Here is a 14,280-nt window from a genome sequence, read left to right as displayed (position 1 = left end):
GTTTTTAGCTATTTTATTGTGGTTAATATTTGAAAGTGCTGATTTAAAATGTAGGGAACTGCATGGATCCTTTGATACCAGCCAAAATGTTAAAGTTTTAGTAAACTGTGGTGCTGGTTTTACAAATTGATTTCTTAAATATGCTAATATAGAGAAATCTTGTATGAAAAATAAGGGGAAATATGACCTCTATATAAGACAATGTGATGTCTTTCATTTTTATTTTTCCATTCAATATGTCATTTGTGTGATGACCTTCAATCATTATTGTCATAGATGTTTTAGATATGATAATATATCTAAAACATTACTGTGGATTAATAATGCATATGTGTATAAATAATAGTCTAGACCACTTTGGAGCTCACTGTTTTATTCAGCAACTCAGTGACACACACCTCTGGAGGAAAGGAACTAGCAACTTTGCAGCAAGTGGAAAACCCGACAGTTTTTCAGACTGTAACATCGACACCACATTGAAAATGTAAAAAGTCTTTTTCAGACAATAATGAGTCTTTCATCAAAGTGATATGTAAAAGGTGGGAAACTCTCCCACCTGAGTCTTTTTTTCTTCCTCTTCTTTTTTTTTTTTTGCATGAAACAAACATAAATGGAATTACCTGCCATGTTTTCCATCTTTTAGTTGCTTCACATATATTCAGATATATATTTATATTTATCAACACTTCTAAAGAATTCAAATATTCAGCCACATGTACTGAAAAGAAGATTCACTTTTAAATCACAATAATAAATATAAAAAGGATATATAGCAAATTTGATATAAATGATGTGGTAGCTGAGAGAGAGCATGAGGACTTGTCAGTCAGGACATATTGGCCTGGATTAAAAAAACAAACTCAGAGATTCAACAGTTCCTGAGGTTCCTATGTTTCCCATATGGGCAAACAACATGAGGGGAATGGCTTTTAAAATCACTGAGAAGCTTCTACAAAAGGTCAAAGTGCAAATTCAAAGATAGTAGGCCTTAATCACATTGGAAATCTTTAGTTAACTGGACCAGTTTGAGGGAGGCTACGCTTTCCCTTAGATCACTGGCTTGACTTGTAATATATTTGTTTCAAGTTTTTGTAAAAGTAGTAATAAAAATCATTTGAAGCTCATTAACCATCAGGTCCATTGTGTTGTATTATGGGGAAGGACAACTGGTGTTGCACTTTGAGCTGATAAGAAGCTCTCTCTCTCTCTCTGCTTTTTTTTCTGATCCAGCACCTTCATCCACAATCAATGACTGAAATGTTGCCTCTCAAGGCCCTTGCACATGGATCCCAACCCTGATTCATTCTGAACTAATGCTGAGGAAGTAACACACTTCTCAAGTGCAAAAACTGAACAGTGTTTAACAGAGAGGTAACACACACCTGCAAATGAAAACAGGCTTCTATAACAGTTGTACTAAACTCATGTCTGAGGAATAAAAGCACAATGAGAGTTTTCTCATGTTCAGGGACACCCACATGAACCACTGTGGACAAATGACAGTCACAAATATTCACTTTATGTATTATAAGTGTGCAAGGACCTTAACAGTGGTTTAACCAAGTCTCTATAACTTTCCAAACATAACAATGCCCCTCCATGCACAAGATTAAGGAAACAAATTGAAGTCAAAAACTGAGGCTGGATATGTGGGTCTTCAAAAAAAAGAAACAAGAAAGAAAAAAGAAACCAACAACAAAAAGAATCTAATCCTCTGTACATGTAAACATCACACACTTCCACTGAGTCAGAACCAGAAAGAAATAATACAAAGCTTCACATTGGTATACAAAGAGAAACCAGGCTTCAGCCTCCAGTTTCCAGGCAGGTACAGGAGTAGAAACAAATCAAATACAATAATCATAGTAATAACAATAACAATAATCTTACAAAGCACCACAAATGAAAAGAACACAGGCAATGGTTGTTACCACATTGTGATTGCAGATCTTTGCTGCACTTATAAAAAAATAAGTCATAGCATTTCTTTCTTTCTTTTTTTCTTTTACCTCCAAATGTTTATTTTCCAATGTGTTTTTTAGCATGTTTGTGTTTATATGTGTATCTTGCATTTTTTCCTTGTGAAGCGTTACACAGCTCCCAGACCTTGTTCTCAAACAAATATGAACATAAATACATGAAACCCGACTAAAGAAATCAAACCAAAATAAAAATTGAATGTAGAGCAAGAGGACATACCAGTACTGATATGTGTTTAAACTACACTAACTTACACTCCTCCTAACTACTCCTAAGTACTCATGGGAAATCACACAGATTCTCCTCACCAAACTGTTACTCACAGTATCTGACAACAGACTCCATTTTCTCCAAGAGTCCATTTCCTGTTTGGATGCAGGTCTCACCAAAACAAGTGCATCTTTAAAAAAAATTGTTAAACAAATGTTCATCAAATTAATAAATAAATAAAAAACTCTAAACCTAGGGCCCAAGTATAGTACACTGTTTTTCAATGTTATCATTTCTTATGATTCCAGATTTAAGACATTTACTAAATTAACCAGCCTTAAAGTGCTACAACATTTCAGGTTAATTTAATTTATATTAAGATGCAATCTGATGTGAACCCAAATGATGATTCCTGTCCAGCCTACAAATATCAGATTATTCACCGGTGTATTTGAGTTTCCTGTTATACTAAGAATTGGCTATAGTTTGCTTTTGTTTCTATACAAGAAGAACGTTCCCTTAAGAGGCATACATAAAGAACTTTATAAACCTTACAGACTTATAAATTAATGACAATAATATAAAAGAAGAAAAAATACACATAAATATTAGATTAAAGAAAGTGGGTACAGTTATCTAGTGGAAATGCATTGCTCCCTTTAACCCAACACCCCCAGTAGGAATTGTTTTCTGGTTCCTTGTAATTTTGTGGTTATGGCTACAACACTTGAAAGGTTGCTATATCACATGAAGGCTGGAGACACACAGCTCACACAAGCTTACACTGTTTAAATCAACTTCTCCAGGATTGTCTTTTGCTTTTTTTTTTAACAGTGTCTTTTTTTTTGCGAGGCCTGAATTTGGTGACGATTGAAATTAACATAGGGGCGTGAGACAAGCAAAAGGGAGCTCAGAGTCATTGTGTGCAGTATAAAATAGCTCTGTGCACTACATCATTCAGCTGAATTTCCATGACAGCAATAGGAGATGTAAGTGTTCTGCCAATCAGAAACCATTATCTGGTAAGACTGACATCACAAATTTTGACATAATTAGTATGGAGGTTTTTTTAAGCTTTGGCCTAGTTTCACTGATAATTAGGTCCCTTCGCTTAAACACGTATGCATATGTACATAAACAAGTCCCTCTGATGATTCTGATTGGTCCCCGTGCGGTATGAAAGTGACTTAGTCATGAGGTTAGAAAACAAGAGCAGCATTCACAACGTAAAAAAAATTGTTTGCAATGCAGCATGGGAATTGCAGTCCTTCATATATATATATATATATATATATATATATATATATATATATATATATATATATATATATATATATATATAAATTTTTTTGGGTGTTTTTTTTTCTCTGTGAGCGTGTTTCCCAGAAGTCATTGCAGTGCTGAGGATAAAGGGTTGCAAAGGCAATGGGGTGTGGAGAAGGGGTTAAGAGTGGGGTTTTAAGTATCTCAGCACAGCTTCATTTGCATAATGTCCGACAGTCTGACATACCCATTTGACAGAATTGAAACATCTGTAGCAGTCAACATAAATCAAATTATTAAATAGAATTTTTGTTTGTATGTTTTTATATTTGAGAAAAGAATAAATGTATGTAAAGAATGTAACTATGTCATAAAAAGTGTGTCCATGTTAAATTTTCAGACAACACACTAAAAATATTATCATATACATTGCACCATATTCCCAACCTCGGTAGCATTAAACAAATATTAGATATCTCCCTTCTCCTTCTTCTTCTTCAATGGTCATAGTATATACTAAAGGTTAGTCTCTATGGCAGCTTCACATAATTTTAGGCCAAGATTTTAAAACATTTTAAAGCAAGGGTGCCATATATTCTAAATTTTATATATTATAAAATATATAATAAATATATATTATTAAATATATAAAATTTAGAATCCATGTTAAAATAAAATCGTCTTCTGGAAAATAATTGAATTGAAATAAGAAACAAAGAGCGAGTCCTTGATATTACACTAGGGGACAATGATATTCAGGAGGTTGCGAGTACGAATCCTATTCATTGTGAGTAGCAGAGGTTTGAAAAGAAGCAGTTGGCTGTCTTTACATGTCTCTGTTGTATGATAAGGAGAGCTGACTGGCAGGTGGAAACTGGTAGATGATTAAATGGGGACAAAACAAGTAAATATTTTAAAAAGTGATTATAGGGAATTCTCCACTACAGAATGTGAAAGAGAGGCAAATAGTAATGTAAGAAACTGTATGTTAAAGTAAACATCTGGATTTTTTTTTTTCAGTAATGAATTAGTGTTCATCTGTTCCGTATGTGACCCATGTTCAATCCATGTGCAACTTTTAAATAATTGCAGACAGATGACCACATTTAAGAGGACTTCTTGATTAGTTATTGGTCTATTGAACTGTTTTTGTTTTGGCCCACCTGAAATGGAGTGTAATGTAGCTTGTTACCCAAAATGCACCCCTGGTTTAAAGTTTTAAGAATCTAACTAGGGCCCAAAAATGCAGACGTTTTGTACTCTGGCTGTCAAAACCAGACTGAGATGGTTTTTACTCTATGTTTTGGTATGGCTGGTTCTTATTCTAATTCCTTATTCCTTTAATTTTCCTTAAATTAAATAAAATTCCACACATTAATGCATCAACTGCACACCTATGCTGCAACTCTCAATATGGCTGCAAAGTATCCCACACCCTATAAACACTCCAGCTGTGAAAATAATGGTCAGTGACTGTTGGATAATTATGATCTAAAAATGATGCCTAGGAAATGACATAATTCGTTTGCTTTAGTCACACTCGCAATACTGGGTCATACCAAGCTGATTGTGTAGAATCACATAACTCTATTTCCCACAAGTGCTGCAGTGTCACTAGTCAGCCATCGGATGGCTTTTTATCATAGATTGTGCTCTGTACAGTGACATCATTTTAATGTAAATCCTGTGTTGGTCATGTAACTGCACAGTCTAGCAGATCAGGCCTTCTCAGATCATGGCCTTTGGCATTAAGAGAACAGTAGGTTATCAAAGCCTTGTACAGAGTTGTGCCCTGTTACAAATCTAAATGAGGGCAAAGGGAATAGGGCAAAGAAGACACTATGATGACAATAAGGCTATTATGAAGAATGCAATAGGTAGCTCTATCAAGAAAGGGGACTCTGTGCGTGTGTGTGTGTGTGTGTGTATTTGTAGTACATTTGTGCATCTGCTTGTGGCCATGTAGCTACATATACGTTTTAATGTGCTGTGTGCATGTCCCAATTGATGTATGCTGCTATCTGTGCACATCTGATGTGTTTTGTGAGTGTATGTCTTGTACGTAAGAGCATATGCATGTATGTGTGTCTGTGTTTGACCATGTGTGGAGTTTCAGTTCTGCTGTAGAATGAGGTTTTCAAGCTCGTCAGCTGAGCGAAGCAGGAAGGCGGCGGACTCACGATAGCCGGCAATGAGCTGCCGCACTGCCGTGACTTCAGGAGGGCTGAGCTGAGCCGACGCTCCTCCACCTCCACCGCCCTGACCGTGACTATTAGAGCTTGAGGAGGAGGAGCTGGAGCCCACAGACTTCATACTCAAGTCAGTAGGACCTAAGAGAGAGAGAGAGAGAGAAAAAATACAAAAGACAGGATGATGCACATGTCTTTCAGGTAAAAATACTTTGCATCTAAAGCACATAGCCACTAACCATTGCTCTGCGCTGCTGCACTGTTTTGCAGGCTGTTGCCTAGGGCTCCGTAACCACGGAAACTGTAAGTAAGCCCCCCATTGGTGTAAAGCTGGTCCTGTGAGTAGGCTGAGGCAGCCAATGAGAAGCCTGAGTGGGCCACAGCGGCTGGGTCTCTGGAGTTGGGTTTGTCTGCATTAATTGACTCGTCCTACAGAGGGCAGCAGTGAAAAAGAGAATTGTTAGACATTCTATACATTTTGATAAATAGTTTTTCTTTTCTGTATTTATTTAATAATGTATTTCTGCTTATTGTTCCAGTTGATTCCCAATCTCAAAGCATTTTCTTCTTTATCTTCTTAATTTGCTTAATGTTTTTAGTGTTTTTTGTTACAATTTGGTTGTCTATGCTCCGCATTAGCTGTTACAGGTATGTGGGTTTTCAAGTGAGGAATTACAGGGGAAAGATCATTATAATTTCACCTTTATTCCAGCCAGCATGCTTCTGTTTTTTAGTGAGTCTTGACAAATTCCTTATCAGATTTTTTCTTTCTTTTCCCACCTATGTGTGTCCATCTCCCTGTCTCTCTCACGCAAATGCACATGTACTCACGTGATTCTGGTATATGTCAAGGCGCATTCTCTTGGCAGCATTACGTGTCTCGCTCTCACAGGCGGCTGCCAGGATGTTTTCAGCCATGGCAGAGGTGAGGTGTGGTGGAGTGGGCCGTGTCTGAGCAAAAGAATTAGGCAAGTAAAATGTAAGCCAACATGCCAAGAATGCTGCAAGTGTAGAGATATTCTTAACTTCCACAGTTCCACTACTTACACAGTTACTAGATAGTAAGAGTGAGCTTTAAAGATGTTCATGATTGGTCTAAACCTCACGAAGAGCATGTTAATTGAACTGGTGAAACCATTCTCATTAAGGGTACATTATAAATTTGGTCAAAATTTGATGGTTAACATAAAGCTGAAATTTACCAGGCTGTGCTCTTAAATTAGATACAAGTCACTGAAAATGTTTAGACAAGAGAAACCTCAACATTACGAATAGCTTACAAATCTTACACAATCTTTAAATAACAAGTTAATAAGACATTTACTGCATAAATTAAACTGTATACCTCAAAGCCTCCTTTCTTCATGCGTCTGCAGGATTTGAGGTAGGTGCGAATGCGTTTACGAGCTCGCTCCTGGAACTCTGGAAATTGGCGGCTGCAGGACTCAATGATGGCCTGGATCTTCTCTTTTGGTTGCTTGGAGATGGGCACCATCCGGTCCAGATTCTCATCCACAAACAATCGTACAAACATCTGGGGGTGAGAAAGAAATATAAGTAATTTTGTGTGGTTTAGAAAAAACACAAGACAGAAAAGAAATCGCTCAAACATTTGACAAAGGTCAGAATGAAAGGAAAATAAGACTACTGAAGTGCTACTGACTGAAAGGTGTAAATGGTAAAAATACAAGAAATCTAAGAGTAATACATAAAGGAAGAAGCTGAAAAATATATGTAAAAAAAGTCTCACATTGAAAGCTTTGAGCCTCTCGGGGTCTAGACCTTCGGTGTCATTAATCTTGTCACTGTCATCGTGATCATCATGATCATCATCATCATCATCCATGACCTGAGTACGAGCTGTATTCAACTCTTCAGCACACATGCTCACTTCAGTCTTTACTGAGTCGTAGCTTCCTGAGCTGTACTGAGGAGACTTTAGTCACACAAATAAATCACACAATAAATTATTTTTCTTCATATGCGCAAACATTTCTTAGTGAAATACATCAGGTGTATGTATGTTAGTCCTATCTAGCTGGTTTTCTATGTCTACTAAAAGCAAAGTAGAGAATATAGAGCATACTCTTGAAATCCCACAATGCACCACAGCAGGTAAGGTGACATTTAGAGACAATGCGTGGCCTACATGATGAATACTCTGTAATTTAAGAGAAATGTTTATTCTCTCACCTTGTTGCCATATTCTGTTTTGATTGTGTATTTCCTGCTGGGGTCAGCAGGGTATGGTGCAAGTGGGGGAGTAACCCCCTGCAACAGCCTATCACTCAGGTTGAGGGGTTGCTGGCCTTCTTCAGAGGATGATGATGATGATGTGGTGCTGAAGTCCAGTGGTGCTGTGGTTCCATTGCAATTCACCTCTTCATATGGAATCATGCCATCTGTCACAGAAACACCCCCAGTGACCACAGCAGCAGTGTTAGGAGGTGCGAGGGAAGGGAGCCCATTAGTGCTGGCACTCTCAGAGGAGGAGTCATCTGTCAGGGTAGAGGATACCAAAAGGAGGAACAGAAGGAGAAAGGAAGTAAGAAATGTTAGCAATGTTCCCCCCTTACCTATGCACTATTACAAACTAGCTAACCTTACTAATAAAACAAAAGAAAAAATTGGCCGACAAATAATATAATAAAAAAGTGTATTCCTCTAACCATGTTTAAGTTTTGATCAAATCTATCAATGATTTCAATTCCTTTAGGATGTTCTACATTGATTAGCAAGACATGTCTAAGCATGTGCTTTGAGAGCTTTTGATATTTGCAACTATACCTATGTGTGTGTGGATAGTGTGTCTAGGTCAGTGAGTATGTATGTACAGAGAGAGTCAGTTCAGGGTTAGATTACGGAGGGGGGGGGGGGATCTGGAGCTTTCAGCAGATGGGGGAAGACCAAGCTGATGCACAGAAAAGTGGATGGGGGAAGGACGAGGACGGTAAAAGCACCCACATATCTCCCTTTATTAAGAAAAAAAGGCAATGGAGGAAAGGAATTGGAGCTCTTTCCATGTATAGTGTTATTATCAAAAAGACAATGCACACCAACCATGCACATGGTCCTTTAACGGTTTTAAAAAAACAAATCACATTTCACAACTTGTAGTAAAACAAGTTGTTTAGTAAAAGCTTCCCCTATTCAAAATTACCCCCTGGCTACATGTTTTTCCTCCTCCCTCTGCTTTCAGAAAGGTGGCTTTGGCAAGCCAACACTCACTCCCCCACCCAACATGAACTCCCTCAGGAGACAGCAACATCAGTGTCCTTCTCTTTGCATGCACACACTCCAGAGACTATTGCAGCCAAAATAATACAGCATAATCAAAAGACCATCGTCCTACTATTTTTTTTCTCTGGTATAGATACTTTGAAATGTTTAATTTGAATATTCAATTTAGTCAAATTCATGTGACTCCTCATTTGTTTTTTTATTTGAAAAGTATGTATTTTTGTCTTTATTGCACATAAAAAGAGCCATAATGTTATTCTATGCATGAAAGTAGTCAGGCCCAGCAATAGACAATTACAGAAAAACTCATTCAGTACCACCTCATCTAAAGAGCAGTATTCACTAGGGTTGATAAAATGGAGCAGTAAAGAGAGTTTACGGTCATCTGAACATATCCAAAGCTGCACAAGAGTAACAATAAGCTGGCATGTAAATCCTATAATTCAGTGATTTATACTTATAGGAATATTTTGTTTTATTGCATAATATTTTTGAGGCATTTGTCATTTGTTTGAGGCATATGCCACTATGTGTACATATCCAATCAATGAGTGCATCTTTCTGTAAATTAAGTGTCTTATCAGTTTGCATTTTACCTATCCATTACAACATAATTGTTGGTTTAAAGGGTCTTGTTTTCTTAAGGGTTTATACCTACTCTGTTTCTAAATATACAATGCTCTGCTCTGTGGTAGAAAGTTTAAGAGTTGATCAAAAGGAATAAGTGATGATCAGGATCTTAATCTGTCTAAAATTCAAATGTCTAGTGACCATTCAAAGTGTTGACTACCTTGTCCCCATTACTGACAAGAAAACAATATCTTTGGTTAAATAAGTTTAAACAGAGCTATTTTACAAACTTTTACAGTCAATTAAGTCAGTTCTAGTAGCTAAAGAAATCAGCAAGACCAATATTAAACCTCCACACTTAACTAAATAGCAGGAAATCTCATAAAGAGTATGTCCTATTAATAGGTGCTCCATGATGGTGAGGATTGAATGGTTTTCATTTATAACTAACAATTCATAATCCACTGTACATTTTTTCCCCTACAAACTTTTACATCAATGTCCACTAAAAGGAATTCAAAAGAAAATTATCTTAATTAAAATTTAATCTCTAGATGAATTCAGAACATTATCTTCATAACCTTGTCCAGGTTGATAATAAAACATGAGATAGGAGACACTGAGACAATAGTGAATGAGTGCACCTTTATATAAATTAGGAGCCTGACCTATGAACATTAAATGTCTTTGTTAACATGTGAACAGAATTTTATTCAGTGGTCTGAAGCACTTAGTCACCTGTATTCACTGACCTTGTTGTTTTGTTAATTTACACAGTGGCATAAAAGCACACACTTAATAGCATGTGTAGGAGGAGACGGAAGGAGCATAGGAAGTTATAGAAATAGGAGGAATACTACTGAAATGCGAACGAATATGTAATCTTGTAATCTTTTACAAATCTAAAAGATTTTTTTATAAAATTGTGGTTTATGGTGTAGCAAAAAAGGAGACTACTTATGTATCTGAATATACAGCATATATATATATATATATATATATATATATATATATATATATATATATATATAAATTACTGATTTACTAAGACAAACCAATAAAACATCATACAAATATAAATTGCAGAGCATTACTGCAATACCAGTTGTTGGATTGCTATGTGAGTATGTGGGCAGGTATTAGTGACCTTTAAGACTGACAGGATACAGAGAGAAAATAGGCCCCAATTATGGTAGATGAGGGTAATCTACTGACCTGGTGCTGACCCCTGACCATTCTTCCTAACACTCATCTCTCTTTAAGATAATTCCCCTTGAAGGCTCCACAGCTCTCTGTCAGTAGCAAGACAGCCTGAGACCTATGTGATGCTCTTCCTTCTCTTTCTCCATCCATGGTTACACAGGATTAACCCACAAAATCAGCAGCTCCAAGCTGCTCCTCCTTTCCCCGGCCTGGCTCTGAGTGACCCAACAGCCCCTCCCCAAGCGGCCATTTTAGAAAACCCTCCTCTCTGGTGCAATCAGACCAAGCACAGAACAGAATGTAGCCACAAGAGACAGAGTGAAATAGGGGGATAGAATGCTGTAGTTATAGTATTCATGGAAAAAGGCAAAAGGGGTTTCCCGTATTGTTGTGGACATTGAGATTTCCAATAATAATAATAATAATAATAATAATAATAATAATAATAATAAATGAATTTCATACTTTGTTGAAATCATCAGTGAGCCTGAAGCAGACGGCATCATAACTTTAAACAGCAAGTCCAAACTAGACTAAGTGGTATGGCAAGAAGCTTCTGAAAGCCTTCAAACTTCTCTTAATGGTTCAAGATAACTCTGGCATCCATTTTAAAAGGTACCCATTCCGTATATAATTGACAAGTGTAAGAGCAAAGCACTGAAAATAGGCTGTAATGGACTATCCATCAAAAATGATCTTCACAAAGCACTTACCTGACTTTTAACAATTCATACAGTAAGATCCAAAAGTCTGGCAACGCAATTTTATCCAATTATATTACTTAGTCAAGATTATATCATACCATATTAATATAATCTAAATTGTTATTGTATTAAACAAATTCATAGCATTTTAATTAATCTGTTCATACCTGTATCAGTGGAGTCGGATTTCCTAATAGATTTTATTGAATGAGACATAGCCAGTATAGTTGGTAGTATACATTTCATTACATTTCTTCCTTTTAAACGTTTATATACTCGTTTATATATTTGTGTTTCAGAAAGAAAATTATTTCTTACACATCCATGTTATTCAAAAAGCATAGTGATGGAGATGAGCATTGTGTAGAATGTGAGCATTTGAATGTTTGCTACACTAATTTGCCTTTTCAAAATGTTTTTTCTTCTTTGAGAATGGGTTGAATTAGCTAAAATGTGTCTCTAGTTGTCTAAGATGACTTTTCTTCCACAGTCATTCATTCGCAGTCAAACCTAGCTGTCCCTATTGAATAGAAAGAGAAAATGAGATAAATCTTGATGGAGAGCATTGTCCAACCTTCCTCCTCTTTGATGCTGGGTTGTGGGGGTGTGGCCTTCCTCTCTGGTCGTGGCTCAGGAGTGCTGCTGGGCGCTGCTGCTGGAGCTCGCTCAGTAGAGCCCCATGCTGGCTCAGTCATATCCAGGTCTTCACTGCTCACCGAACTCTCATCCTAACAGGGTGGAACAGATGGAGAAAGGCACAGAGGTGATAGAGGAGGCAGGCATATGGAAGGAGAAAGAGAGGGAAAGGAAAAGGTGCACAAGGAAAAGACAAGAAAAAACAGACTGCTTAAAAAACACCCACAAATAAAAACCTCATGTGCAAAAGCTACCTTAAAGCTACAGGTATGATTTATACAAGTTTGCCTTCAATAGGCTGTAATTCAGTTCTACTTTAATACTGCAGAGATATACAGATAATGTATATAACAGTTACAAATTTCTCTCTCTTGTTATTAGGAATTAGGACTATAAAAAATAAATCAATTGATTAAATATATATGCCAATCCATACAAATGGCAATTTGGTAGTCTTCCAAAGTTACTACTGAATATTTTCATTAAGATGTGCTTCCACTCCCGCCACACTGGGTATGAAAAGTGAGAATAGCTCCCTAAATAATGAGTGACTCTGAGAAGTGCTATTTTTAACTTTCCCCAAAGATGCTCGTGTTATCATGACATGGTGACGAGTGGACTGGACGAGTGCCAAGGTATGGGGAGGGAATAGGTTTTTAAACTTTGGAACAAAAAAAAAGAAAATAACTCACTTGCCATGACTATTATACCATGTGTATGTTTGGGCACGTTCTCCCAAGAATAGATGTGGGGGCCAAAAGTTCTCCCAAGGATAGATTATCTGCCAGTTTTGACCTTGTGAGGACATTTAACTGATCCCAACCAAAAAAAAAACACTGCTTTATTACAAAAATCAAATTTATTTTAAAACATTCACCGCACCGATAATTATATCAATGAAAGGTCCTCAAAATAACAATAAGGCAAAAGTGTGTGTCTGTGCGTGCAGCACATGTGATGAAGACATGTGAAGACAGCTCTCTCTCTTTCTCTCTCTTCCTCTGATGGACGGCTGTGATATTAAAAGGGACAAATAACGATTATTTTGGTTCAAAGATACTTCCGGAGCTTCACACAAGCTCTGCCATCTGGCAATGCTAATATTAGCATTTGGATTTTACTCTTGGTCCTCCCTTTACCAGTATGGTTCATAAACCTTTAAATCAACTTATTCAGTGTGAATATTAGAATCCCTCGGAAAGGAAAACTCCTCCAATGAAAACATATTAACCTTTATGCAATATATATCTTATATATGCGTTATGTATACTTGCTACAGTGGATGGCCTTCCAACCACCACTGCTAACATTCACCAGCCCCCAACTTTCTATCACATGCATGTGCCTTCCTCCATACGCATCCCGAATCTCACACACTCACATACCCATAAATTTAAACATTCCCTAAGTCCCACTACAGGCACACGATATACCAACATATCAGCTTTCCTGTGTGCAGTGAACATCTAATACAACCCCCCCACCAATACCCACAATCAAAAGACCACTGGCAGTCTCTCTATGGAGACCAAACCCCAAACCCCCCTAAACTACTCCAGACAATATTATACCCTCTCAAACACAGTCTAGAGATGATGGGGATGCCAATTTCAAATTCAATATGAATCTATAAGTCTCATACCCACCCTTTACTATATATGCCACTCTGGCTCACTGTTTATCAATTCCCATAGAAACAGGCAAATGTGAAGTGGAGCTGCAGAAAGAGGTCGTATGGGTGTGCATTAAATATGGAGGTATGTGGGGGAGTAAAAATACAGCGAGACGGATGGATGCGTTCTTACTGGCCTTTGTGCCTATGCTTACCACACACACCCTCCAAACTGCCCTAGTGAGATACCTCACAAAAGCACTAATGTAATGCGACAAAGCACTTAAGAAAAAGCTGACTGGCCTGGCTCCCCACTGCTTGGAGATGCCTCCTGAAAACTCTTAACGCAACAAAAAGTTGCCACATGGTGATTTCTCAAACATGACTGTCAGCTCAATGATTTCAGGCATGTCTACATGGGACATGATTTGTCAATGACTAGGTGATACATGACACAAAGAAAGTGAGACATCAATCAATTTGCACATTTAAATCTTGCCTCTCTGTGTGTTACCAGCTGTTATCTACACCAATTTTTTAGGTCTGCAAGCAGTGAATTTATTTCATTCAAACTCACAGTTATGGAATTCAAGGAAGGAAGTGTTGCATTACCTCTCTTCTTCATTCTGAAGCCAATACAGTAATATTTATCTTTTCTAAAAGTGCAACTTGC

General features: G+C 37.2%; 1 protein-coding gene across 2 annotated transcripts in view; it reads right to left on the bottom strand.

Moving 5' to 3' along the window:
- Positions 1 to 356: 356 nt before the first annotated feature.
- Positions 357 to 14,280, bottom strand: part of nol4la (nucleolar protein 4-like a) — a 40,916-nt gene continuing 26,992 nt past the window's right edge. For both annotated transcript variants that reach the window (XM_060881502.1, XM_060881504.1), the window contains 7 exons: positions 11,934 to 12,087; positions 7,836 to 8,140; positions 7,393 to 7,578; positions 6,988 to 7,176; positions 6,474 to 6,593; positions 5,882 to 6,071; positions 357 to 5,783 (listed from right to left, as the gene is read on the bottom strand). In XM_060881502.1, the coding sequence (XP_060737485.1) occupies positions 5,566 to 5,783; positions 5,882 to 6,071; positions 6,474 to 6,593; positions 6,988 to 7,176; positions 7,393 to 7,578; positions 7,836 to 8,140; positions 11,934 to 12,087 (1,362 nt within the window). In that variant the 3' untranslated portion in view covers positions 357 to 5,565. The remainder of the gene's footprint in view (positions 5,784 to 5,881; positions 6,072 to 6,473; positions 6,594 to 6,987; positions 7,177 to 7,392; positions 7,579 to 7,835; positions 8,141 to 11,933; positions 12,088 to 14,280) is intronic.

This window comes from Tachysurus vachellii, chromosome 11, assembly GCF_030014155.1.
Source record: "Tachysurus vachellii isolate PV-2020 chromosome 11, HZAU_Pvac_v1, whole genome shotgun sequence".
In the NCBI taxonomy this organism is placed as follows: Eukaryota; Metazoa; Chordata; class Actinopteri; order Siluriformes; family Bagridae; genus Tachysurus; species Tachysurus vachellii.
Note: the sequence above shows the minus strand (reverse complement) of the source record. Positions and strands in the feature narration are given on the sequence as shown.